The 25,826-nt window shown below is 48.1% G+C and overlaps 10 protein-coding genes across 10 annotated transcripts; 5 read left to right on the top strand and 5 right to left on the bottom strand.

Moving 5' to 3' along the window:
• Positions 1-1,215, top strand: EV420DRAFT_586017 (Per1-like protein). The gene is made up of 2 exons (XM_060482678.1): positions 1-499; positions 548-1,215. The coding sequence occupies exons 1-2, from the start codon at positions 40-42 to the stop codon at positions 1,102-1,104; spliced, it is 1,017 nt and encodes a 338-aa protein (XP_060328684.1). The 5' UTR covers positions 1-39; the 3' UTR covers positions 1,105-1,215.
• Positions 1,216-1,383: 168 nt separating this feature from the next.
• EV420DRAFT_585970 (glycoside hydrolase family 12 protein) lies at positions 1,384-3,384 on the top strand. Its single transcript, XM_060482677.1, has 13 exons — positions 1,384-1,491; positions 1,548-1,799; positions 1,857-1,864; positions 1,925-1,974; positions 2,027-2,098; positions 2,152-2,175; positions 2,228-2,411; positions 2,463-2,489; positions 2,543-2,578; positions 2,633-2,748; positions 2,800-2,877; positions 2,929-2,991; positions 3,042-3,384. The coding sequence occupies exons 2-12, from the start codon at positions 1,662-1,664 to the stop codon at positions 2,973-2,975; spliced, it is 780 nt and encodes a 259-aa protein (XP_060328683.1). The 5' UTR covers positions 1,384-1,491; positions 1,548-1,661; the 3' UTR covers positions 2,976-2,991; positions 3,042-3,384.
• A 368-nt stretch (positions 3,385-3,752) lies between these two features.
• On the bottom strand, positions 3,753-4,743 carry EV420DRAFT_1481428 (uncharacterized protein; the record flags this gene model as incomplete). Its single annotated transcript, XM_060469769.1, has 3 exons — positions 3,753-3,950; positions 4,007-4,428; positions 4,458-4,743. The coding sequence occupies 3 exons, from the start codon at positions 4,741-4,743 to the stop codon at positions 3,753-3,755; spliced, it is 906 nt and encodes a 301-aa protein (XP_060328682.1).
• A 783-nt stretch (positions 4,744-5,526) lies between these two features.
• Positions 5,527-6,489, top strand: EV420DRAFT_1272951 (uncharacterized protein; the record flags this gene model as incomplete). The annotated part of the gene is made up of 3 exons (XM_060467731.1): positions 5,527-5,676; positions 5,726-6,062; positions 6,113-6,489. Coding segments are annotated over 3 exons (864 nt in total), but the record flags the coding sequence as incomplete, so codon positions are not given.
• Positions 6,335-8,213, top strand: EV420DRAFT_585953 (uncharacterized protein). The gene is made up of 2 exons (XM_060482676.1): positions 6,335-8,088; positions 8,142-8,213. The coding sequence occupies exon 1, from the start codon at positions 6,556-6,558 to the stop codon at positions 7,891-7,893; it is 1,338 nt and encodes a 445-aa protein (XP_060328680.1). The 5' UTR covers positions 6,335-6,555; the 3' UTR covers positions 7,894-8,088; positions 8,142-8,213.
• A 660-nt stretch (positions 8,214-8,873) lies between these two features.
• On the top strand, positions 8,874-10,328 carry EV420DRAFT_1336510 (uncharacterized protein; the record flags this gene model as incomplete). The annotated part of the gene is made up of 3 exons (XM_060468876.1): positions 8,874-9,658; positions 9,720-10,192; positions 10,245-10,328. Coding segments are annotated over exons 1-3 (1,335 nt in total), but the record flags the coding sequence as incomplete, so codon positions are not given.
• On the bottom strand, positions 10,329-12,169 carry EV420DRAFT_1554498 (phosphatase 2C-like domain-containing protein). Its single transcript, XM_060473611.1, has 4 exons — positions 11,735-12,169; positions 11,311-11,685; positions 11,093-11,257; positions 10,329-11,042 (listed from the first exon to the last, which is right to left on the bottom strand). The coding sequence occupies exons 1-4, from the start codon at positions 12,033-12,035 to the stop codon at positions 10,591-10,593; spliced, it is 1,293 nt and encodes a 430-aa protein (XP_060328678.1). The 5' UTR covers positions 12,036-12,169; the 3' UTR covers positions 10,329-10,590.
• Positions 12,170-13,535: 1,366 nt separating this feature from the next.
• Positions 13,536-16,943, bottom strand: EV420DRAFT_1554495 (growth factor receptor domain-containing protein). The gene is made up of 6 exons (XM_060473610.1): positions 16,579-16,943; positions 16,463-16,531; positions 15,629-16,405; positions 15,234-15,575; positions 15,005-15,178; positions 13,536-14,952 (listed from the first exon to the last, which is right to left on the bottom strand). The coding sequence occupies exons 1-6, from the start codon at positions 16,625-16,627 to the stop codon at positions 13,775-13,777; spliced, it is 2,589 nt and encodes an 862-aa protein (XP_060328677.1). The 5' UTR covers positions 16,628-16,943; the 3' UTR covers positions 13,536-13,774.
• Positions 16,944-19,903: 2,960 nt separating this feature from the next.
• EV420DRAFT_1644815 (uncharacterized protein) lies at positions 19,904-20,864 on the bottom strand (the record flags this gene model as incomplete). The annotated part of the gene is made up of 2 exons (XM_060477695.1): positions 19,904-20,020; positions 20,076-20,864. The coding sequence occupies 2 exons, from the start codon at positions 20,862-20,864 to the stop codon at positions 19,904-19,906; spliced, it is 906 nt and encodes a 301-aa protein (XP_060328676.1).
• A 2,834-nt stretch (positions 20,865-23,698) lies between these two features.
• Positions 23,699-24,359, bottom strand: EV420DRAFT_1240051 (uncharacterized protein; the record flags this gene model as incomplete). The annotated part of the gene is made up of 2 exons (XM_060466621.1): positions 23,699-24,160; positions 24,210-24,359. Coding segments are annotated over 2 exons (612 nt in total), but the record flags the coding sequence as incomplete, so codon positions are not given.
• Positions 24,360-25,826: the final 1,467 nt, after the last annotated feature.

Here is a 25,826-nt window from a genome sequence, read left to right as displayed (position 1 = left end):
TGTCTGGTTACCATCTTCACCGTCCAACACTGGGAACGGATGAAGCTCGCGACTTTCCTTCCTCTGCTGGCCGCATTTCCACTGCAGGTTCTTGCATCATGGGGGGACAGATCCAAAGATTTTCAATACTGCCTTCAGCGTTGTGAAACGGCGGAATGCGCCCAAGAACCGGCGTCTCTTTCGCTTAGTCTCCGTCTGATGCGCTGGACGTGCTCAGACAACTGCAAATATCGCTGTATGCACGAAATCACAGCGCGAGATATTGCGCTAGGAACAAAAGTAAAACAATATTACGGAAAGTGGCCGTTCTGGCGACTTGGGGGCGTGCAGGAGCCGGCATCGGTAGCGTTCTCGTTGCTCAATTTTTGGGCGCACGTAAAAGGGGCCTCTAGGCTGCGCAGGGAGATATCTGGTGAACATCCTATGCGGATATATTATCTGTTGTGGGCATTTGCCAGCATGAACACGTGGGTTTGGTCGTCGGTATTCCATACTCGAGGTTTGTCCGCTACTTGTTGGTCTCAGCATCCCTCTCATCTAGCCTTAGACACACCGTTAACAGAAAAATTGGATTATTTTTCTGCTGCACTCACGATATTGTTTGCCCTCTATTTCTGTGTAATCCGCTTGTTCCACCTGTATACCAAACCACGATACCGTCTCATCTTGTCCAACGATCTTCCTACAAGCTGGACTTGGATACTGTGGACATCAATATGTATCGTTGCCTTTGTGTGCCATGTCACGTACCTCATGCTCCTCCCCCGATTCGACTACGTTTACAACATCATCTTCAATTCGGTCGTGGGGATGTCACACAACCTTCTCTGGCTCGTATATTCCCTGCCTGTTTCGATATCCTTGATACGGAGATTTCCCTCGCGTCCAAAGACATATAGACCTCCATTTGTTAGTCATGCCGCAATACTGGTGTTATTCACCACGGCCGCGACTGGTCTCGAACTTTTCGATTTTCCTCCTTGGGGCCGAATTATCGATGCGCATTCATTATGGCACTTATCTACAGCGCTTATAGCTCCCTTCTGGTATCAGTTTCTGGTCGACGACTCACGAGATGAGAGTTGGCGGGAACATAGAGCCTAATTACGGTTTTCGTGTGGGAGTTTTTACTCGCCTCTTGTGGCTCCTGACTAATGATCGCAAGTTACAGTATCTTTCGTGATGTATAACCGGGTAAACCTACTGTATCACCTTCACGGACATTCACATAATGCTATCCATTTGCTGAAATCTAACCGAATGAATGATGGTAAAGCGCCGGATCAGTATACTGGTGCTGCCGTCTTATCCTCGGATCGTTCAAGATCACATGCGACCAAATGTGCCCATCTCACTGTCGGCTATGCATATGTGTGCGACGTCCTTAGTGGCCCAACCAAGCTGTGCCAAGGACCGTAGGGAAAAAACTCTCGGATAAAAGGAGACCAAACTCGACACATGTATCGTACCGCAATAGTCAAAAGCTCCCCAGTTAGTGGTTACTCTCTCATCGTCATGCTGTATTACGCTGAAATTTTACTCCGTAGCTGCTGGCTGCCTATTAGCGCATAGCACCTGATAACAGGACATGCCCGCCCCGGACCGTTAGCTATAATGGCGTATAAAAGTTTGAGCGTTCTCAACGACATCGCTCAAAGACGATGTTCTTTCGTGCTTTTTCGATCTTGGCCATAGTCGCTTTCGCATCTGTTCTTGCGTCTCCCATACCTGATCAGGAGACTAAGGCCCTTGCAAAGCGTGGATCGGTCCTTTCCGGACAGTGGGATACTGAATCTGAGGTCCGTCGGTTGTTTGATAGATCTTCAGGACTGGAAGTTTTTTGTGAATCTGTATAGGCTGGCGGGTATGGCTGATTTTTCACGTTGTAATCGCACTTTCGGAAATTCAAATCACTATCTTTTAGACGCTTTATCCTGGAAAACAATTTGTGGGGTATGAGTGCTGCCACTAGCGGTCTGTCATACGCGCTTCTCACGTCGTCATGGATGATTCAGTCATTTTCCAGGTTCGCAGACTTCCCAAGTTACAGCAACAAACGGGAATACGACCACCTGGCATACAACGTATACATGGCAAGGTAATTCATGATTTCTTACGATCTTATGGTAGATAATAAACCAACATTAACAGGCGGAAACTTTAATGTGAAGAGTTGTAAGTTGCTCCGTAAAAATACTGCCGAGTTGCATTTTCAGTACGGCTTTAGTCGCAAACTTGGACTTACGAGTTGGTCTTGGTAAAACCATCTCCTCTATCAGCTCTATCCCTGTTACTTGGACGTGGAGCTATAGCAGTGCTTCTTCTGGTCTGGTTGCGGATGTCTCCTACGACCTTTGGCTCTCAAATGTCGCTTCTTCTGGTGGCGCCTCGTCGACCTCTACTTTCGAAGTGTACGATCGGTTTTATACAGGATGCTGCATATTACTGAACGTACTGTCCAGCATGATTTGGTTGAGCACTCGTGGAGGGTTTGTCCAAAGCAACTGACTGGATTACCCATTTCCTCACTTTGTATTTACAGAGCCGGACCGGCGGGCTCTCAGATTGGCACAGCGACGTAGGTCCATCTTTCTTGAGCTCCATTGCATTGCTTATTTCTCCACTCCTGTAGTATCAACGGTATTACATGGAAACTGTTCCAAGGCACTGTCTCGACTTGGACTGTCTACTCGTTTGTAGCTCCCAGCGAGATCACGAACTTCAAATCTGATCTCAAACCATTCCTGAGTGAGAACACGATGCAGGTATTGCTTCTCGGCCGCTCAACTATATTATTAGCCTATCTTACATCGAACCGTGGTGTTCCATCGTCCCAATTCTTGGTTCAGGCTCAGGGTGGCACTGAGCCTTTCATTGGTATGTAATGTCGTCTTGAGCGAGAGCTATGCACCTACGATTATTTTTCAGGTTCCGCTACGTTTAGCACAAGCGCGTATGCTATCTCAATTAACTGAGTGTTTGGTTCCAGAAGTGCATAACTTACACGTATTCATGTTGAGATCTGAAGAATTCAAATCTAGTTTACGCATCTATGGCAATCGACCAAAATCACTCTGGATCCGGGCCGAAGATGGTTGGAGAGGCTGTAGAATGAAAACATGAAGGGTGGGAGGACAAGCAGGTCTTGCGGAGGAGGTGCAAAAAAGAAATTGGAACGACATGAAGTTCGCGTCAGCCCTGCCCAGTTCTGCCAACGCGAAGATCTTGGAACGACTAGTAGACAAGTTACAACTAAGAAGGATGCGAAAACTACATTCTTTTTCTGTTCAATGTCTGTTGACGATACACTCACCGCCGTATCTACAACATCAACTCTAGAAAAACAATGATTAATCTGATTATATCGGCATCGGAAAAAGGCGCGATGCTTCAAGTTGTCGGAGAGGTGATTTCCCGTTTTGGATTTCAGTATTGAACCCACACCAACGATGTTGATTGACGCGTATTCGTGCGCGATGCATCTAATCAATCGCAGATGAAGATAATGACCGCCGTCTATATATAGGTACACTGACTTCGACTGTGCAAGTAATGCTTATCTTCTAGACTAGCACTTATCTCAAACTACGATTCTCATTCAGAAAACCCATTTCTTGGGGTCACGAAATATGGAAGAAACGGGGAGAATGTGTCTCAGTGGGCCCGAATCACGCTCAGCGGTATATTTTACGTATAGCACGGGCTGACATCGGACTAAAAAACTGAAATTCTGTGGAGGTCAACTACGAATATCAAGGAGAAGAATCAGTAGTCTCAACCGGTTCTCTAGAGGCGATATCCCTACTCTCAGAAGCGTCCTTTACTTTCTGCAACATTGCCAGCTCCTCCTTCAGCCTATTGAGCTCTTGTTTCAGTTCCATGGTGCTATTCTCTACCTTTACGAGCTCTTGTTCATTCTCTTTCCATCTTTTCTCCTCCTCGTCCATCTCCTACGATGCCACAATAAATCGTGAGATTATCCCGAGCAGCGAACGGAAAAACGTACCCGTTTCCTCTTCTCGATATCCGCCATCCATTTAGGCCATTCCTCACAGTAGATTTCTGCCAATCTATCGAAATAGGATATCGAGGCTCCATTGCTGACCATGCATCTGTCATCCTCAGCTGACTTCTTCGTGAAATGCCCTTTCTGCGTTTTCTGGATAACATTATAGATCACCCGAGCATACTGGTGACTGAAGTGCTGGGAAAAGTCACTGGCAATCTTGCAGATCATCGCAGCCTCGTCGGCTGTGAAAGTAGAGTCGTCGTCAAACGTCAAAGTAGACAGTATGTGATCGGAGCGTTTGGTGTTGACGTCGGAGGTTATTATAAAGAAATCGTGCTCCGTACTGAGGGAGGCGTCGGGAGAATAATCGAACTTGGTGGAATCTAGGGACAGGGAGGAACCTTCTCTTGGTTTAGAGCCTGAGCTATCCGGATGACAGCCCGCCTACCAGGGACGATGCGGTCCTTGACATAGAGGAGGATAAATTCGTGATTAGGCGGCTTCGGGGACTTTCTGAACTCAATTTTCGTTACGACGGCGTCTCCGACCCCACGGGGACAGTATCGAGCGACGGAAGTGAGATAGGAGTATGCGGACTGAGATTTTGTGCTTCTACGAGCGGCACTGTCGACCTCGAAGATGATGGTGTTTTCAGGAGGAGGGGTGAATGAGGCAGGTGCAGCTGTAGCAGGGCAGAAAAGAGTCTGCAAAGATCTCCGGGCCTTTGAAAGCATATTGACTCGGCTGTGTTGAGAAATCCAAGCTTTAAAGAGGTTTCACTTTTCATCGTGTCGATCTCAAACATTATGTAAGTGTATCCATCCTCAGATGAAGGTAGTAGTATTGTGAAGGCCGTAGTATCTGCATCGACACGATCGATACTGAATCGAGGAGGATCAGGTCAGTGCAAGGAATTGATAGGGTAAGCCTACACACAATAATTGCCTATTCTTCGAAACAGATACTCGAATATACATCAGCGCGTCAATACGTCAGCGAAAGACTCGATGTTGTCCTGTTCCATGATGCAAGTCAGTGACAGTCAAAAAAGCAGGAGGATATGTGGAATTTGAATTGAAGGCCATCCTTTTTGAGGATGAGATGACATCACCACCGTATCCTTTCTCATCCGCGTCACTGATTTGTGCTTCTACCTCTATCACCCACCGTCTGCCTTGCCACACCTACTCAACAATAAGCATCTATTCTTCCTACGTCGATGAATGAAAGTGAGGGACCATCGAGCTCAGACCCAGAGCAGAGTCTGTCTACCGAGCAGGGAAGAAACGCGCATGCCGAAGGACGAGGAGCTGAAGGAGGCCGCGAGAACAAGGATAACCAGGATAACCAACCAATAGAGACAAGAGACAGCAGAGGTCATGAGCAGCATGATGTTCCTGCCAGCTCAAGGAAGATTTTTGGAACGATAAGGAGATCGAATCCTGCAGCTAAGGGTGCGAAGACAGTTGCATTATTAGCAGTATATCTCATAAAGACCTACAGGAAACGATGCGTACAACTATGAAGAAAAATATCCTGAGGATGCCATCTATGAAGAGACGGCACCTAACGCGAGGGTTTGGAGAACGTACGAAGATGAAAGCAGGATCCACGACGCTAATATGGTGGAAGAATCCCGGGATAATGTCGATGTGCTGCTTGTCTTCGTGAGTCCTTACTCCAGTTTATTTGATATCATTGCTGAATATGTCAAAGGCGGGTCTTTTCTCAGCGGTTGTGACGACTTTCGTCGTTCAAACATCGCAGAGTTTGCAGCCGGACTATTCTGCAATGTCAGCATCTCTACTTTATGAATCTGTCCTTGTTCAACGTGCCATCGCCAACGGTTCCTCGGTCGACACCATCGCTCCATCCCCCCTTAGCCCCAACATTGCCTTCGTGCCCGCAACCACAGACGTTTGGGTGAACGGACTCTGGTTCACGAGTCTGTTCCTCAGCCTCACGACAGCTCTCTTCGCCGTTCTCGTCAAACAATGGCTCCACCACTACGTCGTTCTGCCATCCGGAACACCGCGTGAGCGTGCTTTTACTCGTCAGTTCCGATATGGCGGTTTCAAAAGTGGCGTGTTCAGGCAATCATAGGGTTCCTCCCCTTTCTTATGCACCTCGCGCTCGCTATCTTCTTTGCAGGATTGGTCATTTTCCTACATCCGCTACAGGCGACTCTGTCGTGGTCCATCTGTGCGGCAACTGTCGTTGTCTATGGAGCATATATGGTTGCAACCATTCTTCCCTTTCTCTTCCCTCGATGTCCCTATCGTATGCCTCTCTACGATCTTGTTTTCTTTTCCTTTTGTTGGCTCATTCCACGAGTATCATGGGAGGAACTGTGGAGGTCACGACGTTTTGGGAACATAATTATTCGACATCTTCCCCATCTTAAACGAAGGAAAACAAGGTCTGAGTCAGAGTCCGTGAAGCAGATATCAGAAAACTTGGCTGCTGAAGCACTAGACTAGCTTTTCTCAACCTCTTCGAATCCCAGCGTCCAAAGCATAGTCGTACAGTCTGCTGGGGGGTTGCCAATGGCCTCGGATGAGGTGTTCTGTCGGCAGCCATACTATCCAAACATGGTTAGAATGCGTGAATCTTTGCTTGAACGCTGTCTGCAAGTGGACGAGGAACATCCTGACGTTGAGAAACCCATGCCAGGCATGGAGCGCAAAGTCGAACGCCTGCTTCGCTTTTCATGCTATCCCTTTGATCACTTCATCATTGCCGGTGATACTGATTCATTTGAGCTTACCGCTGCAATCCATTCCACTCCTTTTCTCCGTTTCATCACAAGGCCTAGGCCTGCTGTTTTAACCAGTCCAGCTGCATTTTTTACAGAAATTGTGTGCTGCCACCATTCTTTAAAGCTGCCCCCGCTTTGTTGGTCTCGCCTCATAATGATGGCAAAGGAGGACGGTGCCTTTACTCCCCTGGATCCTGACCATAATAATCATGCCAATACATTTCCCCTTCATCTCTGTTCTGCTGTCCTGTCTTCATTTTCCATGTTACTGTGGCACTCAAAGCATGATTTTAGGTCTCCATTGACTCTTGCATTCTCAGACGCATTGCCCTATCTTCCATACGCAATCTACAACAATGTTCTCACCATGCTTTCCGAGTATGTTGAGGATATACCATTGTACGACTCATCGTTGAGAAAACCTTGGAGGGCGCTGATGGTAGCCACTGTCAAATTCCTACTTCACAGACTTTCTCTTCCTGAATCTGATTTGTCCCACACGACCATCCTTGACTCGTTAACTGCTGCAGTTAATGCGGTCTGGTCACCAGATTTCATGTCCGAGGAAGCTACCGCCATCACAACGGTGCTTGAGAGTATCCTTTTCGCTTGTGTCACACTAGAACGGGACCAACGCAATGTAGACTCACCGTGGAATAAGCTGTTCTACAAAACCATCGAAGCTTACCAGTATTCACTCTCCTTCTCTCCTTCCGCTTGCCCTTTGCGTGGTCTTCAGGTGATGGTTGACTTTATGACTATCAACTGGAAATGCCCTCGTCATCACTACTGCAAAACTGATACAGCATGCCATGTGCTGGCCAACCTTCTCGAAAACCGTGTTCCTGCGGCTTATGCCGTATTCCATGAAAGCAGATGTCTGGACTTTTTCGGGAGCCATGCATTTCATGATTCGTCGGTTCGAGTCATTAGCGAATACATTGCTGGAATTGCTGCCATGCTACATGGATTAGTTGGAATCATGGACATGGACATCCTTCAGCAGCATGTTGACAGACTCTTTGAGCCGTGCCATCTTTTTACTGCGTGCTTGATCTTGGCCGCACATAGTGCTAATGACATCATCACTTTGCTCGCGCAGCTTCGTCCGCATGACGTTGCCTGAGACGAGTGTCGCAAGAAACTTCATGATTTGATAGGTAGTGATGGCGCGGACTTGGCAGTCTCCACCCAGCAGCGTGTTCCGGTTTCTCCATCTGCTAATCGCAGATTGGAAACGTCGGAACTTATGATTGAAAGGGACAAAATCGGATATGCAATTGAAGTTCTCGATGCCTTTTTTGAGGGTGTACATGGTCAAGTGAGTGGAGATGCTTTTTCTAGTCTTATACAGTTTTCTGACCGTCGATTCAGAGATCCTCTAGCTCACTGCCAGTATTGACAAGACGATGCGTGGTACGCCGTGCTTTAGGATGGTGCGTTGGTCGTAGACGCTGGGAAAATAATGCGAGGAAGGCGCAGCAGGTTTAGCTGAAATTAGAGACCACCTCTGTGGTAGTAGCTGGTAGTACACCCAGTGGATTGGTACAGTTGTCGTCCTGCAGTTCCTACACTACACAGTGGATAAATAATATCTGCTCCTGGATTTGTGTTCAATCCAGTCAGGACAAGAAGCCCTTGATCGCCAAACAAAATACCACGACGAGCTTATTGTTCTCAATGACGTGCTACTAAGTATCCTCTGATTCACTGTCAATATTGGAAAGACGACCTCTGGTAAGCCGTTGTTTGGGATAGCGAACTGGTCACACATGGGACTGTTGAGCTGTTAGAGGCGACTTCTCTGGTAGCGGGGAATGTGTTGATTACAATTAGGTGTATTGTATCTGCTTCCAATATTGCTCTGGTCTTCAATACATGGATCGTAAGCTGTGGCCTGCATTGCACCGCGGTACTTGAAGTCATAATATATTCAACTATGCCCTGTCTCTATAGCATTGAAATTGGGGCTCTAGGTGCTTGATATGACAAGGTGTCAATGTTAGAATGTTTCACATTATTACGTCCGGCAACTCCCGTAGCGTTCATGTCCATATCGGGAACAGCCAAATTCCCGATATGGGCTTGTTGTACCCTTTGCTTTCGCTGTCATGGTCTTGACGACCTTCGGAGCGCTGTGCGCCTTCGTTATGCTCTCTCGCTGTATTCTCGCTATTCCTGTCACTTCTACTACAAACTATTCTGTGTCTACTCTATCGTTCTCTACCATCAAACATTCAGAATCTACTATTTCTACGGGACTTGCTGAAAACACGCCTATATCATTTTCTACTCTCAGGGCTTCTCAGAATCTCACAGGAACAACATCTACTGCCACAGACGCTCAGGCGTCCACGACTGTCACAGTTGCGATTTCTTCGACAGTCACCGTCTATCTCCCGTCATCAACGCCTTTTATTTCACCTTCATCAACGACGTGGTCGGAACCCGCTCAGATGACAGATCTTTCTTCATTCAACGTCAAGAAATTTTCTGGTAACCACGAAAATCTCCAAATTATCAACGTCATTCCTGCCAGCACCAGCGCCACCTCTCTTTCGGTCATTGTCGCCCCCGACGGTTCGCCTCAAGTTGTAACAACGGATTCCGCAATTCAGGTGCTATACCCTGCTGGCTCCATCAACCCTGGAAATGAGGACAAGCCGCAAGGTGGCGCGCAATTCTACGCAGAGCCCTTGGATATCACCCGAGCGAGGAACGTTACGTTGACGTTTAGTGTGTTCTTTCCTGTGGATTTCGATTGGGTATTGGCAGGCAAGCTACCAGGGTTGTATGGCGGCCACGGGGGATGCTCTGGAGGCGTCTCCGCTGCAGATTGCTTCAGTACTCGACTTATGTGGAGAAAGGATGGTGAAGGTGAACTCTACTTGGTATGATGATTATAATGTCTTATGCCGCCGTGCATACTTACTACCCTGCCTTTTCCTTCAGTACGCGCCCAAGGACAAACAAACGAAGGCTCTCTGCAACGACCCTCAATCCCTCTGCGACGTCGCCTATGGTTTCTCTATCGGTCGCGGCTCATTTGTCTGGGCCAGAGGAGACTGGACGACAGTTTCGCAAACTGTCGTACTCAACACGCCCGGTAAAACAGATGGATGTTTCACGCTTGATGTCAACGGGATCAGAGTTGTTGACCGCTCTGACGTGTTTTATCGCGACGTTGCTGGTCAACCGAAGAAGTCGAGCTCGACAATGGGCGATTCCCATCGTGATGATGGTGGTGGCGGTCTCTTACCAGATGGGATTCTCGGTCAGCGAAATGAGGAGAAGCAGTGGCAGGTATCGGTGAATGTGGACGGCTCTGCCGACCTCGCATCAACTTCTACTGGTCCTTTCTTTGCTGACCAGCAAAGCTCGGAGGGTACCCCCTCGGTTGCCGGATTCATTGGTATCTTCTTCAGGTACGTTCATAGTTATTTTACTCCAGATGTCATCTTTGATCCGATTCCTTAGCACGTTCTTCGGGGGCCACGAAGACAAGTATGCTACACCGAAGGATCAGTACGCGTGGTTCAAAGACTTTGCAATGTATTTGAATGATTAGCTATTTCATTAAACGATGGACAGAATGGAGAACGATAATTCGTTAGATACACCACGAGACAAAGCAGTTGGACACAGCAAGTAAAAACAAAACTAAAACAACAGGGGAATATGCGAAATGTACGGTATGCCAAGATTAAGAATGTTGAGTGGGTATGCTAGAATGATGTGTGTGCGTGCGAGCGAAAGGAATAAGTATCAACAACAAAAATGCCCTCAGAGAGAAATCCAGAAAGAGACCTTACGATGCGCAAAATTATAATGTTTGAACGACGATAGCCGTATCGTCAATCCATGCCACGTCCATGTTGAGTGTCAAAACCTTCGACACTTTAAACCTGTCTTCGCCACCGAGCGCCCGGCGCAAAAGCCTCAGCGCCATGTTCTCTGAACCAGGGTGAGTTTCCTCATCCGTTGACATATTCTGCATGCCTTGCGCCCAGTCTCTGACAATCTTTTCCTGTCCTTCATTACCGCACAAGTCAACAAAACCATCGGAGGACAGGATGAGAAATCTCGGGCGCTCTGGACGAGAATCGACCCCGAGTTGCGTGTGTACAATCTCGGGCTCAGTAGATATGTACGGTGGCGTGCGGTTGCGTACTAGAAATTCTTCCCAAGGAGAGGTATCTGGAAATCCCGGGGATAGGTTGTAGAGGATCCGTCGGGTAAACTCCGGTGGCTGTTTGAACGGTGTATCGCCTAGGCCTGAAGGATAATTATCAGTACGTGTAATCTGATGAGAGATTGGGACGTACAACGGAAAGGCGCCAGTGCGCCGAGGACACGACCGTCGATGACACACTCAGGTTCGTTTGGATGTTGCCGACGAACACGTTCGATCTCAGCATCATTATATCCGTTGTGTTCCGTAGTCAGGACCTTGATGTCCCACACGTTGGGGTCGGTTTGCGTAACCAGGGCTGTGGAAAGTTAATTAAACCACGGCGTCACAGAGCGGGGTATGATTACTCACTTGCCTGACAGTCGCCCAGGTTGGCCACCCAGAGGTTACCATGATCAGGGTCAACCAAGGCGACAAGGGCGGTTGTTCCGTACATGTTCAGCCGTGCTTTCCTGAAATTTGTACCTCCTTGATGGTGATCGTTGATGACTCTGCGTATATCGGCATCAGAGTATTCTGCGAGGCCCTCGATGCCGCCAAAGAGATCCAACACGTCTCCGGCGATGGCATCGTCAAAGGCGACAATCGAGCGCGAAAACAAGTCCGATATAAATGCAGGGTCATCGAGCCGCGTCGGGTCAGCTTTATACGCGTTCTGTAGGAACTCGGCAACGATAATGGGAAGATGATAAGAAACGTGCTCGACTGTAACGTCACCCAGATGACCTGGCTCTGGGTAAGCAAATTACAGCTGAGAAAGCACAAGGCCACGCACCGTCAAAGACACCGGTCAGTGACCAGTCACGGTCCCCTACGCGCAGCTTCTTCACGACATATCGATCCTGTGTACGAGTTGACGGTGACGGCTGGAAATTGACGCTGTCAGCCCGTCCCTTGCCAAGTGCTACGCTCTGTGGCTTCGCCAATATTCTCAGCTCCTTCCATACCTCGCCCTCGTTCAGCACCTGATACGACCGTGGCCACGGTCCGTCGTCAGGTCCACATCGGGTGCCAGGAATATCTTCTGCATAAGCCCAGTCAAATTTGAACGAAGCCCGCTGGACGAGCGCAGCCATGGGATGGCAGAGCGCAAGGGTGCCTTCCCAAAGGCGTTTCAAGTATTTGTCAATCGTTGATGCTGGCGGCGACGACGGCGTCGCTCAGGGACCAAGGAAAAAAGAGCACTAACCCATGCACATGGGCGTAGCTGGGCAACTTATAAACCATCGAAATGTCAGGTCACCAGGACCCTTCCGTATCGGCCATCAAAATGGTGACCACTTCTGTATTTTTTACCGGCCTCCGACTTCCTGATTGGAAATATCAAAACAGCCTTGTTGAAATTATCTATTTTTACCGCGAATGAACCGAGAAAAAAAAGTTCAAAACGGCAAGACGGGCCCTGGATATCAGACGCGTTGTGCGCCTCGAGACCGCTTTCTTTGTCAGTTTTCGGACTAGGTCTTGGCGTTGCTGTTTCGCCTCAATTTCTTCGCTTACGCTTTTAGTTTCATGACACTTCTTCGACATACTTACATATGTGGCATAGTATTCTCGTTCATCCTTCACGTGAACTCCCATGACACCGGAGCCTAGAAATTATCCGTTGACGCGCTCCAGAAATTTTAAGAAAGGCTAAATGATCGATCGAGAGCAAAGACAACATATTCAAAACGGCAATTTCCTCCTCGAATTCTATGTTGAAAATGACTACAGGCTTCGTAGAAGACATAATGTCATTCAGTAGTAACCATGAAAAACTCCTAGGCATGTCAAGCCGTAAATTGAAGGCAAAAAGCGGCGGAACGTAGTTTTGATCGATCTCAATATTTCCCCGGCCCGAGGGAATAGCCGTTACCTTTCCCTCGATTTTCTTTACGCGCATTAGGAGCATTTTCGATGGATCCTAGAAGAAGCCGTTTATATCAAGCCGCCTTTGGCTAAGGTGGTCCTCCTTAACCAAGGTGATATCCATGGCAGCTCATTTATCTGAGCCTGGTTCATTGGATAACAGTTATCAACAGGTTTTCTGTACCGTACATCTAAATTTAATATCAAAAAAATCTTAGTCCTTGTTAGCTGTTCCTGATAGTTGCATCTAAGATACACATTTTTATACGGCCCATGCTATATGAATATTTTCATGATTTTAGAGTACTTGCTGATCAGAGGTGCAGTGAACAATTTACGGGCATACAAAAATATATTCTGATTTCAGAGGCCTTCCATGATTCATATATTTCATGTAAAGACTCAGAAAGTATCTCAATCTGAGGCATAGCCTTTATACTAAATTCCAAGTCCCTGCATCCGAAGACTCCTTGAAAAAAGTTCCCAAGAAAAGTACTGTTGCGTATATGGCCCTATTATTCTAGAGATCTAATAAATATTCATATATGATTCAGATATTTTTGCGTTGCGTATTCTTCCCTGAGTTTACCCCTGCCGGATACAGCCATGATGTTCAAACTAATACAGCAGTACTCATCCTTCATCTGACCTTCGACATCGTTCCGCATTTCCGCAAACTCGGCAGGCTCTTGATACATCATGATCTGAGAACCAAAATAATCGCTCAGCCGCGGATCGTCAACACACAAACCTTTACTAAGACTTGTACCACCCACATCGTTTCATATCCGCTTGACAGCAAGGTCTCGTGAACATCAACTGACGCACTCTATTAAATGCTCTATCCAACTATCGCTACATTAAAATCACAGTCGTGATATCAAACCAAGATGCTAGGATATACAAAAAAAGATCGAATGTGTGGAGAGAGGGGAATCATCATAAAATGGCCCCTCCGAGGGTGCTATCTCCGAAAAGGATTGTGTGAAGACCCAGTCGGATTCGGCTGCATCCAATAACTTCCCCTACTAGGCGATCGAACAGCATGGACATAAGCCTCAACATCAGAGCGTGGGGGTGGCGGCAACAACTCTCGATCTCGAGATCCCAACGTGGAGTTAAACGTACTCGCCGAGAACCGCGCTGTTTGGTCCTTCTTCACGGGCTGTCGGACATCGGGCGTTTGTCTAGGCCTCCCTGTGACTTGGGAGTACATCGACGGACCGGAAACGATACTCGCGTCGTCCCGACCAGATAACGCTTTACGCGAGTCTTCGTACGCGTACGACCCGATTAGTTTCTCGATCTCATCGTGATGCCGTGCCTCTTCCGCAGCTCTAAGCCTCATCAACTTCATCTCCTCTGATTCAGGAGGCGGGTAGGGAACTCGCTCGCTTCGCCGGTGCCCAAACAGCTTTTCCCCGAATCGAACCAGCCGCCAGCGCCAACTCGGATTGTGATCTAGCCGTTTTGCGGTAGCGAACATGGCGGTGCGTTTGGCCCGCTGTTTACGGGCTCTTTGGCGCCAACACATGATAAAGAGCAGGAATATGAATGCGCAGCCTAATGTCATAAGCAAGATTTGCCACCATGCCAGCTTATTACTGTTGCTTTGTATCACAGTCGGATCTGAAACGCCGGTGATGGAAGGTACAGGACCGTCCGAGCTTGTTGTCGAAGTTTGAATGAGTACAAGCTCTGATAGGCATACCCCGAGCCCGGATATGACGCTAGTAGAGTTCGTACACTTCGCATCAACGCAAGTACCGGAGCGTAGATATTGACTAGAGCTGGAACACGAAAGGCACTCGCTGGAATTGGGACCCGAGCAAGTCGAACAGCTCGAGTCGCAAGACTTGCACGTCGACGAGGTACTGTCGAAGTATTGGGATTTGCTACAGGTAGGAAGACATCGTCCGTTCGTAAGGACCGGGCGGTCAGATGGACAGGAGGAACATTGATTGAACGACGAGCCCGAACAAGTGGCACAGTCGGGATGACAGGTGAGGCAGGAGCCGGAGGATGAGAATGTGCCAGATGGACACGAGCTAACACAGCTCCCATCGGAAGCAATCTTACTATTAGCACACGTTAGGCAGAACGTTGCCGAACCCGAACAGGTGGAGCATGACGAGTCACAACCTATGAATACCGTTAATAATCCATTCCAACCACAAGCTAGGACTCAACTTACTAGTACAGGTGACATTATCCTTGGGAGAAACAAAAGTACCGGTCGGGCAGCTGTCCACACATTGCCCATCGGAAAGGAAAGAGCCCGGAAGACAAGCGGTGCACTTTAGTTCGTCAACGGTCGAAGCAACACTAAAATTCGATATCTCGCAGGAAGTACACTTGGCTCCGCATGCTAAAGAGGTTTAACACTCAAAATCGAACAGCAGATGGAATAATAAACAACTTACTATCACAAGCATGCTTATTATTGTCAGCAATGAGGCTTGTGCCTTCGCAGACTCCTTTGCTGTCGGTCGAAACGCAGCTGCCGTTAAACGCATATGACTCGGTTGCACAGAGGATACAGTCGTTCGACGTGGCTCCATTACAGGTCGAACACGCCGAAGAACAGGTAGTGCAATTTGTCCCATTATTACTAAAGCTACCATCAGGGCATACAGTGCCGGACGATGTTTTAGATTCTACAGCATCGCACTTTGTTTTATCGTTCGCATCCTGAGTAAAACCGGTCTTGCAGGTAAAACAAGTTCCTGTGGAATCGGCACATGATGTACAACCCAATTCGCAAACTATAAATCGCGTAAGGATCTTTCTGGGAGACAAAAAAAGATCGATATCGCACCTTTACAATCACCAGTAGACGTCAAATAGAATCCATCAGAGCACTTTGCACATGCCGTTCCATTGCTTGCCGTGGTCCAGCCGGTGTTACACGTACACTGACCGTTAGAACCGCATTCGCCGTTTATACAATTACAGTTCTCTGGCGCATTTGAAACTTCGACAACCAAGCAGCGTCCAGTCCCCGAAATACCTTCGTCGCATTTGGAGCAACCAGAAGGACATGCCTGGCACTCAGGACCGTAGAAACCAGATGCGCAAGATTCACAAGACTCGCCTGTGAACCCCTTGGGGCAAGTGCATGTCCCAGAAGCAGAACATACACCCGAACTTGAACACGATGGGGAGCAGGCAGAAGATTGCAGGTCGAGAAGGGAAAGTGATCCTGAGAGCGGTAATTGACCAACATCTGGAATGGATTCCCAGAGTATGACACGCTCGTTCCCAATGTCAACTGCCGCCCAAACAATGGATGAAAGTGCGAGGGATGCAGCTGATAGAGTCGTCGATGAATTGGATGCCGGAGAAGATGGTAGCGATGTGAAAGCTGCGGTACCAGAGTACAGAGATCCGGAATAAATGGCCATGCCTGTTTCTAGAGCGAGGTCCAGTGGAAGATCGATGGATCCCGACGAGTTGAAGCCGGGCGAGGGTGATAGAGATGCCGACTTCGACGTCAGCATGTTGTGGAGAAGTTGGGGGTTTGTCGTTGATGCATACTGGCCAGGGAGAAGAAGAACGGCAGTGGATTCATCTGACGACGATAGAATGACACCCACTGTAAGAGAAAGAAAAGGTTACAGTGAAGAAAAAAGCTGAGAAGAATGCGACGCACGAGTCGTATTGGAGGAACCTTGCAGGCATTGCCCTGCAATGCAGACTACAGATGAAGATGAAGATGCGACTTGTTCAAGATTAGTATTGTACCCTGCCGTCGAACGAAATACTCACCAACAGACGCGACGAATAGGAAGACAGAAAAAATCAGTAGGCTTGTCATGGCCTTGGCGAACGTGGTGGTATGCAAAAGAAGAAGGAATGGTCATGCCGTATGGATTCACAAAAAGGTGGCCCTTTGGCGGCCGTGGTTTCCTTGGTGCAGACGGTCATTGTTCTTTTTCGGGGGGTAGCACGTCGTCGAGAACAATAAGCTCGTTGTTGTAGTTTGTTTGCCCATCAAGCGCGTCTTGTCTGATTAGACTTGGATTGGACTGAATAAAATATCCAGAAGCAGATACATATCATGTACCCACTATGTAGAATTGCAGACGACAAATGTACCAATACACTGGGTGTACTACCAGCTACTATCAGAGATGTCGTCTCTTAAGTTCATTTAAACCTGCTGCGCTTCCCCCGCATTGTTTCCCCATCTACGACCAACGCACCATCCCAATATTGGCAGTGAGTAAGAGAATCTCTGAATCGACGGTCAGAGAGAACTGTATAAGACTAGGAAAGTATCTCTGCTCACTTGACCACGTACGCCCTCCAAAAAGGCATCGAGGACTTGCATTGCGTATCTGATATTGTCCTTTTCAATCATAATTTTTGACGCTTCCAATTCGCGATTAACAGATGGAGAAACCAGAACACGCTGCTGGGTGAAGAAGTCCGCACCGTCACTACCTATTAAATCATGAAGTTTCTTGCAACACTCATCCCAGGCAGTGTCATGCGGACGAAGTAGCGCGAGTGAAGTGATGTCGTTATGAATGACAGTCCGGCGACTGTATTTAGCACTGCAACTATGCGTAGCCAAGATCAAGCATGCAATAAAAAGGTGGCATGGTTCATGGAGTTGGTCAACGTGCTGCTGAAGTATAGTCGTGTCCATGACCCCAACTAATCCGTATACAGAGTTTTGGTCTTGAGAGCTGCCTCCAAATCTGCATAACCTTCTCCCTTCGCATAGGCTTCCCAAGCCCTCCATACACTGTGTGACGCTGTTAGAGCCTGTCGCCAGGAATACTAACGAAACATACCTTTAGTTTGACTTTCATACTGCGGGTAGCTAAGGTACATTGTGTGGATCACGTTCTAGTGTGGCACAAGTAACAAGAATGCCTTCAAGTATCGTTGTGATGGTGGTGACGACGCTGAACCTGGGTCTGAGCGCTTGAGCCGCTGGCCTGATAAACCGCATCAACCATCCACGTATCGAGAGTGTGAGTCTGGGCATACCATTTTGACGTCGACAAGGGACCGCCGGCATGTTCGAACCATCTTGCTTTGAAGATTAGACCAAAATGAGATGAACGCAGGCGTATTCAATTTTTTTTACGTGATTTGGGTGCCAGCCGGTGACTGAGCATGAGGCATATGGAAAAGTCGGTGCTGTAGAGTCTTGCATTGCTGTGCGAGTCAATGCATGGAATACTTGGATCCGGAGGCACGTTTATAGAGAAGCGAGAGACGCGATGGTGGCGGAAGTTTGGGGTACGTCCCGCGCCGCCGCGGTGGTCACTGAAGCTGAAGACGCGTCAGAGATGGACCAAGGGTTGACTAAAACGATGGCGGGTCTTTTCATCCCGGTTACTACATGAGTTGGCAAGCACATCTCCAGTCGGTCCACACCATCTCCAAAGGCTAACCACCACCGCCTCCCCTTTTGCCACGGCCATATGCATGATCAACGGAGCTCGCTAGCACCTGCACCCGTACCCGAAACGTGTCTTGCACCTGCGCAGGAAAGGACATCCGGTCTTCCTTCAAGTCAATCCCTAGACAGCGCAGAGAACCTTCGCCCTCGCTGTTGCCGAGCCTGCGTGTCATGCTATACGGTCCTCATTTTCGATGGAGAAGGCGCCACGACAACGGCCTGCACAGGGAGGGACTCTTGATATCGAACGAAGAAAGACAAGTAAAGCCACCATTTTGGAAACCCGCTGGTCGAAGAGGGTGGATTATCTGGGTAAGCGGAGGAATGTGCTGTGCGAGGGAAGGACGGGAGGGAGAGTTGTCGTCGAGGGTAGGAAGATCTAAGTGTGATTCAGGCACATACGACGCGTTCAAAGTTCCCACGGTACACTTTCCTTTTCTCGACTGACGTCTTGGCCAGACAAGTCGGTCCTTGTCTTCTTCAACAGCTTAGTCACGCGTCCCAAGGACACGCATGAAAATGTGGCTCTTTCGATGCCATTATTCCGCGCTGTCCAGCTTTCCAATACGAACAACGATATGGAAGAGCCATCAAACTCGGACAGGCTCTGGTCAGGGCCGTCTCACTGGCGGGACGAGATTGTAGGGGCTAAAGTATCAGGATCTGTGCAGAAACCGTTACACGTTTCGCTGAGCGTTCCCGAAGACGTGCCCTACGAAGAGATGCGAGGGTTTGGAGGACATGGAAAGATGAAGGCAGGGTTCGCGATACCGACATAGTGGGAGAATCCCGGCGTGTTTCTCGTCTTTGTGAGTCCACTATATTCCTTGTTCTTTTTCCAGCAAACGCAGGGCGGGTCGTCTCAGCGGTCGTTAACATATTATGCTATATTTTCAGCGTCTGCGTTTCGATGTAACGCGTCATCGATTCATCGACATCATCGACACATCTTCGGTCAAAGTTATCGCCTCTTCCCAACATCCTACGACCACAGATATTCGAGTAGGCACTCGTCATATGCATGAAGCTGTGGCTCTACCTCTACCACTATGCTAAAGCTCCGCGATTTGATAGACAACTACGGCGGGAATCATGGTGGCGAATTGACGACACGGTTGAAACAGACGACGTGATCAAAGGGCTCAATGGATTTTTTGATTAGTTTAGTTTCTCTGTACTAGGTCGCTAGTTATGGGTGAATATAGAGATACTTGGACAGTTACGTTCATGAAGGAAGGAAGGGAGGGAGAGGTTATTTTCAACTTGAAGTAAAACGAGAAAGAGGTGATACTAGTATCTGCCTCCAATATTGGTCTTCAATGTATGCGTCGTAAGCTATGGCTTGTGTTTCGCGAAATCATAATATATCCGGCTAGGCCCTATCTCCGTAGCATTGAAATTGAGGCTCTAAGTGCTCGATAATAGATATGACAAGGTGTCAACGTGGAACCGCCACTACAGAGAAGAAAATGGCGCATTGCCCAATCGTCCTGGTACCTGTTATTGAGCAAAGATATCAAATAAGGGGGCGGAGAGACCTTGACAAGAAATGTGATTCTAAAAAGAAAATTGCCATCCAAACGATACTAGAAATATGGAAATGGAGACCAAGTGCGAAAGAGATCAGCGAAAACGTCATCTACGGATTATAGAGAATCAAGAATCAGTCAGGTACTAGTATGTCGCACAGCTCCCCCCTCTTTGTGCCTGTAGTGCTTTGCGCAATCTGGCAATCTCTTCGTCCTTCCTGTCACACTCTTGCTGATACTGTTCATTTTTTCTCTTTTCTTCCTATGGTGCCACAATCAGTTGTGGCACCATCACGAGCAATAAAAAGGAGACGTACTTCTTTCGCAGCCTCAATATCCCCCGCCCACTCGGACCATTGCTTGGCATGAATCTCGGCAAGGACTTCGGAGGTATGGCAACGCGGAATAAATCTATTCGCGACCTCTCTGCTGACTATCCTCACGCCCTTGCCCTTGCCCCTGCGCCTGTTGTCCTCACCCGTCATCTCCTCGACACGCCCCATATATGTCTCTTGAACAATCTTGTAGATTACCCCGGCATACCAGAAACACTGGTGACTGACAACACTGTACTCGTTCGCACAATCGCTGGCAATCTTACACATCATCGCGGCCTCATCGAATGTGAAATCAGAGTCATCGTCAAATGTCAAAGTAGAGAGCACGGTATCAGAGTCTTTGACGTTTATGTCGCAGGTGATAGTAAGGGTATCGCGCGCCTTGCCAAAGGAGGAGGGGGAGGAGCTGTGCAAGGCGTCGAGAGAGAGGAGCTCCGTGGCAGGTAGCGGAAGGGGAGGTTTATTCTCTCGTCCTGAAGAGGTGTTATCATTAAATCGCTCTAGGCGAATGAAGACTTTCCTCTCGGGAACGTTACGGTCCTTGACGTAGCAGAGCAGAAATTCGTGCTGTGGACTCCCCGTGGACTTCCTGAACTCGATTTTTGTTACGAGTGCCTCTCCAACTCCGTTGTGACAGTACCGCTTGACGTCAACGAGGTATTGATATGCGGACATGAGCCGCGGTTCTCTACGAGCAATGGTGTCGATCTCGAAGATGATAGTGTTTTGAGGATCAGGTAGTGTATGAGCAGTATAAGGGATGTTCATGACGAAGGATCGATTCGAAGAACGGTAGTACTAGTTTCAGATATAACAGGACCTGGCAGCAGCGTTCATCAGCCTGAGAGGAAACGAGGACGGACCTCATGACAAACACGTAGTCATCATGTTTCCGATTGATTGAATAACACCAACGCTTCCCTGCAGTCATTGATGTTCTTAGGCTTTGAGGCCAGGGGTCGAATAGTTGTCCATCTCGGACTGAATCTATCGAGTACAGGGAATCTCGACTTATTTTATCTCCATGAACCCATGAGGTTGGTGATATACAGCGTTGAGACGGGGTAGCCTAGGATAAAGTGTGGGTGCAATGCTGGTTACAGCCAGTCGTGGGAATAGCAGTGGTGGCATGCGTGGCAGAATATTACGTGATGCGCGAGAGGAAGGGGAGGCGCCGAGTAAAGTGATGGAGTACATAGTAGTCAGTGGACGAGCGACGACTGATTTACGATCACTGCGATGAAACCTTCCACCCTCTGCTTGTATTTGTTTCTATCTTCCTGTTACCGTCGTTCTTGCTTACCTTTGGTTGGAACCAAGTTGGAACTGTCCTCTTCGCAAAAAGAGTATTTGACTGTAAGTCTGTATAGTACAATCTAAGGTAGTGTTCTCCGGAGCCCTTCATGCCGGAAAATGCAATAAAAGCGGATGTTGAACTATCATGCTCAGACAACGTATGATCAAAATCATACATCTAAATAGCCAACACGTTACACTTGTTCCGACGAATTATTTTCTGGTATCCAGTGGCCTATGCACCGCTCTAGAAAGCGTAAAGAATGATCTATGCAGCCTATTGGTCGTGGGATGAGTTCAAGGGTACCCTGGGTTGACCAGGTGAGTGGAAGATAGTCTGTATTTCGGAGAAATGTCAACTTACCGATACATATGCTCCGTTATTGAAGAAATCATCAAGCACATGTATCGCGTATCTGATGTTGTTTTTGCCGACCTGGATTTCGTCAGTCTGTAGCGGCCGAAGCTCGTGATCAAATCTTCGCTGCCTATTGAAAATTTGACTGTCATTCTTCATCAAATCATGGAGTTTCCTGCGACAGTCATCCCAGGCAGCAGCGTGTGGGTGGAGTCGTACCAATGCTGTGACGTCGTCATGAATGACGGCCCGGTTTGTGTCCTCGAAACCCTGTATGGCCAGAATCGAGCACTGCAGTAAAAAGATTGCGTGTTTCATGAAGGTATTCAATGTGCTGCTGAAGCATTGCTCCACGTAGGGCTGAAATTCCAGCAACATACTCCCTGATTACTCGAACTGACGCCGCATGAAAATGGTTGTTTCTGAAGATCTCAAGACATTGCTTATCAAGGAACACATCATAAGCTGCAGGAATGTGGTTTGCGAAGAGGTGAGCCAAAACGCGACATGGAATGTCAGATTGGTACCATTGGTAATCGCTTTCGCGCTCCCAGCTGGCTGTCATGACATCAACCATCATTCGAAGACCATGTGGAGAACAAGCTGATGGCGAGATAGTGGTGGAATGCTGATAGGCGAGGATAGTATTGTAGCACAGTTCATTCCGTGTTATTTCTGTATGGGGTGGAACCTGTTCCTGAATGAAGCAAGTGGGAAGTACACCCTCGAGTACCGTTATGACAGCAGTAGCTTCCTGGAACGAGAAGGTTTCGTCGTTGAGTTGCTTGACTGCAGTGATTAACAAATCACAAATGTTGGTATGAGATGGATCGGACCCAAAAAGAGTAAGTCTGTAAAGCAAAAATTCGACAACCACTACAAGGATCTTCATAGGTTTAGATAATGATGCATAAAGGTGACGCAAGAATGGATGAAGGATGAACCCGTAAAGCATGTGAAGAGTACTGTCGTAGATGGCTTCATGGATATAGGGTACAGCATCCTTGAATCCAAAGACTACCGGCGACGAAAAATCCTGGATTGGGTGCTTCATTGATTTTCCAAATGAATTTAAGAGAGCAGAACATAGATCAACAGGAAAGGAATCCGTAGGATCATTGTTTTCAGGATTCAGGGGACTGAAAACACCCCCACGCTCGGCGCACCCCACAAGATAAGACCAACGGGGTAGTGGCAATGTCAAGGAAGACTTTGTGCATATAAGATCTTTGAAAAATGCAGCCTGAGTAGAGAAGCCAACAGGTCTATCGTGCCCACGATACGAGAATTTGATTGTAGCCATAAGCTCGATCGACTCGGAATCAGGCACGACAATATAACGATCCAACGTAAATGCATCATTGAAATGAGCATCGAAACGAAGGAGACGTCCAACTTTGAGTTCCATGCCTGGGATCGGTCGGTCATACTGAGGATCCTCCCCATCTGGCTGTAAACAACTTCGAAGTAAAGCTCTCTGCATATCCTCCATTGCTTTGCGATCTGCATATGACTTGAGTTTGAAAAACTCTCGTTCTGATGCCAACGGAAGCCCTCCAATAGTCTGAATGACAATGCTTTGGACCGTTGGATTTGAAGAGACAGAAAAAAGCCAATTTAATGCTTTGGCTGCCAACTCAGTCGACATCTGCTGCACCGACTCCGACTCTATCATTTCCAGAGACTTCGTGTTCCTCGTTTGCACACGGGGAAGATAGCGAAACATCTCACTAGCACTTAGTCGACTCAATGCATCCACGAAAGCATCTCTTCTCCAAAGTGACCAAGAGACTTCTGGTACAACATAACGAAAAGCGACATAGATGAGGCAACAGAGAGGCGTACGGTAAGGGCACTGAGGGCAGAGAATAGGAAGGACAGCTGCCACCATATACGCCCCATAGACCAGGATTGTTCCTCCACAAATGACCCATGATAGAATTTCCCGAAGAGGATGCAAGAAAACCGCTAAGCCGACAAAAAATATTGCAAGAGCAAGGTGCATAAGGGCAGGAAGGAGGCCTATAATGACCTGGACATGCCACTTTTGAATGCCCGAATACCGGAACTGACGGGTAAAACTGCGGTTACGCGGTGTGCCAGACGGCAGGGCGACGTAATGGTGAAGCCATTGTTTGACAAGGACAGCGATGAGTGCAGTCGTCAGGCTGAGGAACAGGCTGGTAAACCAAAGCCCATTCACCCAAACGTCGATGGTAGCAGGAACGAAGGCGGTGCTAGGGTCCATGGTGGATGAGGCAATGGCGCTGACCGAGGAACCGTTGGCAATGGCACGTTGAATGAGGACCGACTCATAGAGTAGGGACGCTGAAATGGCAGCATAGTCGGCTTGTAGGTTTTGTGACGTTTGAACAACAAACGCGGTGACGACCGCAGAGAAGAGACCCGCCTTCGACATGTTCAGCAAAGGAGTCAAAGAGAAAGAAGTAAAGACTCACGAAAACGAGCAGCACGTCGACACTGTCCCGGGCTTCTTCCACCATGTTGGCATCATGGATCTTGCTTTCATCGACGTACGTACTCCAAACTCTCGCAGTCGGTGCCGCCTCTGCGTAGGGAGCATCCTCAGGGTATTTTTCTTCGTAGTCGTACGAATCATGTTCTATTCAGCGATTCATGAATTACATGACAGCAGAGGATGTGGTTTTCGCACCTTTCTTGACAGTAGGATTTGACCTCTTCCCCCCAGAAAGCGTAGGCACATTGGCTGTATTAGCAGAAATCGGTGGAGCCGTGACTTGGACTTCTTCCTGCTCCTGCACTCCTTCTCTGCCCTGCGCCTCCATCTCCTGCTCACCCGATCCCTTCTCTCGCCCCCCAACTTTTTTATTTCCCTGTTCTTTGGCTTCTGCGTCTTCACGTGCGATGGGTGGGTCGTGCTCCGAAACCGAGGTCCATGGTCTCTCAGTCGACATATTGTCGAATAGTTGTTGAAAGGAGGACGGTGGTGGAGAGATAGCGGCGTGAAAGCGATTTGTTAGCCCTAAGCAGGGCCGCTTGGCTAACCGAGTCACGACTCATTTCGGCTAAGAAAAATTTCTCTCCAGTACCCCCATGCACAAAATTGGTTACCTTCCCGGGTTCTTCAACGTCCGGGGCAGAGCTTTGGCATATTCTGGTAACCGTCATAACCTTCATGCTCTCTAAACAAAAACTTAAGTATTCACAAAAGGCTCGACGAATACGGACCTTGTGAACCAGCTGAAATTGTCGTCTGTACTATGCCGATAACTAGAACGGAATGTCACTAGAAACTTCAAATTGAGACTAGAAGATGGAACAAGATATCCGAGGAAGATTGGTTGCGGCAACAAATGGGTGATAACGATCAGATTTAGCGGTTTCATGTAGTCGTAAGGGACCGGGAAAAAATAGATAGCCCAAGAATCGTAGCCCTCAGTAATCCCCCAGTGCGTATCCAAACAGTCATGTATGTGGTTGAAATGCTACTGCTAACGCGACGATCATGTTTCAATTACTCCTTTGGACCGCTGTGCCGTACCGACCCGCGAAGATCAAGGACCCGGCGCATCAAAGCCCTTACAAGGATCCTGCCACAGTTACATGCTCGCAACAGAGAACGTTCGTTGAAGAGTGTTTGGAAGACCGTGGTGGAGACACAAAGGGCAGGCTTGCGGAGTCGCCAGAGCATGCCATGCTAGAATGGCAAATACATTAAGGAAGAGATGCTGAAGACCACGTTTTCCGTTCTGACAATCTTTTATGCTGTCCCGATCTACCGTGGCGGTTAGTATGTATAGGAATTGTATTGTTTGGTCTTGAGTTCGGCTTTGGAGCTGAAGTGACTTTCCGTTCTGCGTGCCTGATGGAACCGTGCCGTAATGAGATAAATTAGATACACATATCGGGACCGTCAGTCCATAACTTGATCATAGTAAGCAGAAGGATACTACGATGCATAGCTGACAGGAGGAATTAGGGGACGAACACGAATAATTCGAGCCCGACAGGGATGCTCGTAAAGACGCAAACCCACATTCGCCTTATTTCTGTACTATCCCAACAGAGTGTCGTGAAGAGGTAGAAGTCATGAA

The sequence above is a fragment of the Desarmillaria tabescens genome (genome assembly GCF_030435595.1).
Source record: "Desarmillaria tabescens strain CCBAS 213 chromosome Unknown EV420scaffold_26, whole genome shotgun sequence".
NCBI lineage: Eukaryota > Fungi > Basidiomycota > Agaricomycetes > Agaricales > Physalacriaceae > Desarmillaria > Desarmillaria tabescens.
This window is presented reverse-complemented; position numbering and strand designations above follow the sequence as displayed.

Excerpts from the sequence above, each read along its gene's own strand:
- EV420DRAFT_1554498 (XM_060473611.1), bottom strand. The coding sequence starts at position 12,035 with ATGGCTGCGCTCGTCCAGCGGGCTTCGTTCAAATTTGACTGGGCTTAT. Across the intron at positions 11,686-11,734 it reads ACTGACCGGTGTCTTTGACG|GTCATCTGGGTGACGTTACA; the intron begins GTGCGTGGCCTT and ends ACCCAGAGCCAG. Across the intron at positions 11,043-11,092 it reads CGCACTGGCGCCTTTCCGTT|GCCTAGGCGATACACCGTTC; the intron begins GTACGTCCCAAT and ends ATTATCCTTCAG.
- EV420DRAFT_586017 (XM_060482678.1), top strand. The coding sequence starts at position 40 with ATGAAGCTCGCGACTTTCCTTCCTCTGCTGGCCGCATTTCCACTGCAG. Across the intron at positions 500-547 it reads GTCGGTATTCCATACTCGAG|ACACACCGTTAACAGAAAAA; the intron begins GTTTGTCCGCTA and ends ATCTAGCCTTAG.
- EV420DRAFT_1554495 (XM_060473610.1), bottom strand. The coding sequence starts at position 16,627 with ATGACAAGCCTACTGATTTTTTCTGTCTTCCTATTCGTCGCGTCTGTT. Across the intron at positions 16,406-16,462 it reads AGGTTCCTCCAATACGACTC|TGGGTGTCATTCTATCGTCG; the intron begins GTGCGTCGCATT and ends TTTCTCTTACAG. Across the intron at positions 14,953-15,004 it reads GGATAATGTCACCTGTACTA|GTTGTGACTCGTCATGCTCC; the intron begins GTAAGTTGAGTC and ends CGGTATTCATAG.
- EV420DRAFT_585970 (XM_060482677.1), top strand. The coding sequence starts at position 1,662 with ATGTTCTTTCGTGCTTTTTCGATCTTGGCCATAGTCGCTTTCGCATCT. Across the intron at positions 1,975-2,026 it reads TATGAGTGCTGCCACTAGCG|GTTCGCAGACTTCCCAAGTT; the intron begins GTCTGTCATACG and ends GTCATTTTCCAG. Across the intron at positions 2,878-2,928 it reads TGGCACTGAGCCTTTCATTG|GTTCCGCTACGTTTAGCACA; the intron begins GTATGTAATGTC and ends ATTATTTTTCAG.
- EV420DRAFT_585953 (XM_060482676.1), top strand. The coding sequence starts at position 6,556 with ATGGCCTCGGATGAGGTGTTCTGTCGGCAGCCATACTATCCAAACATG.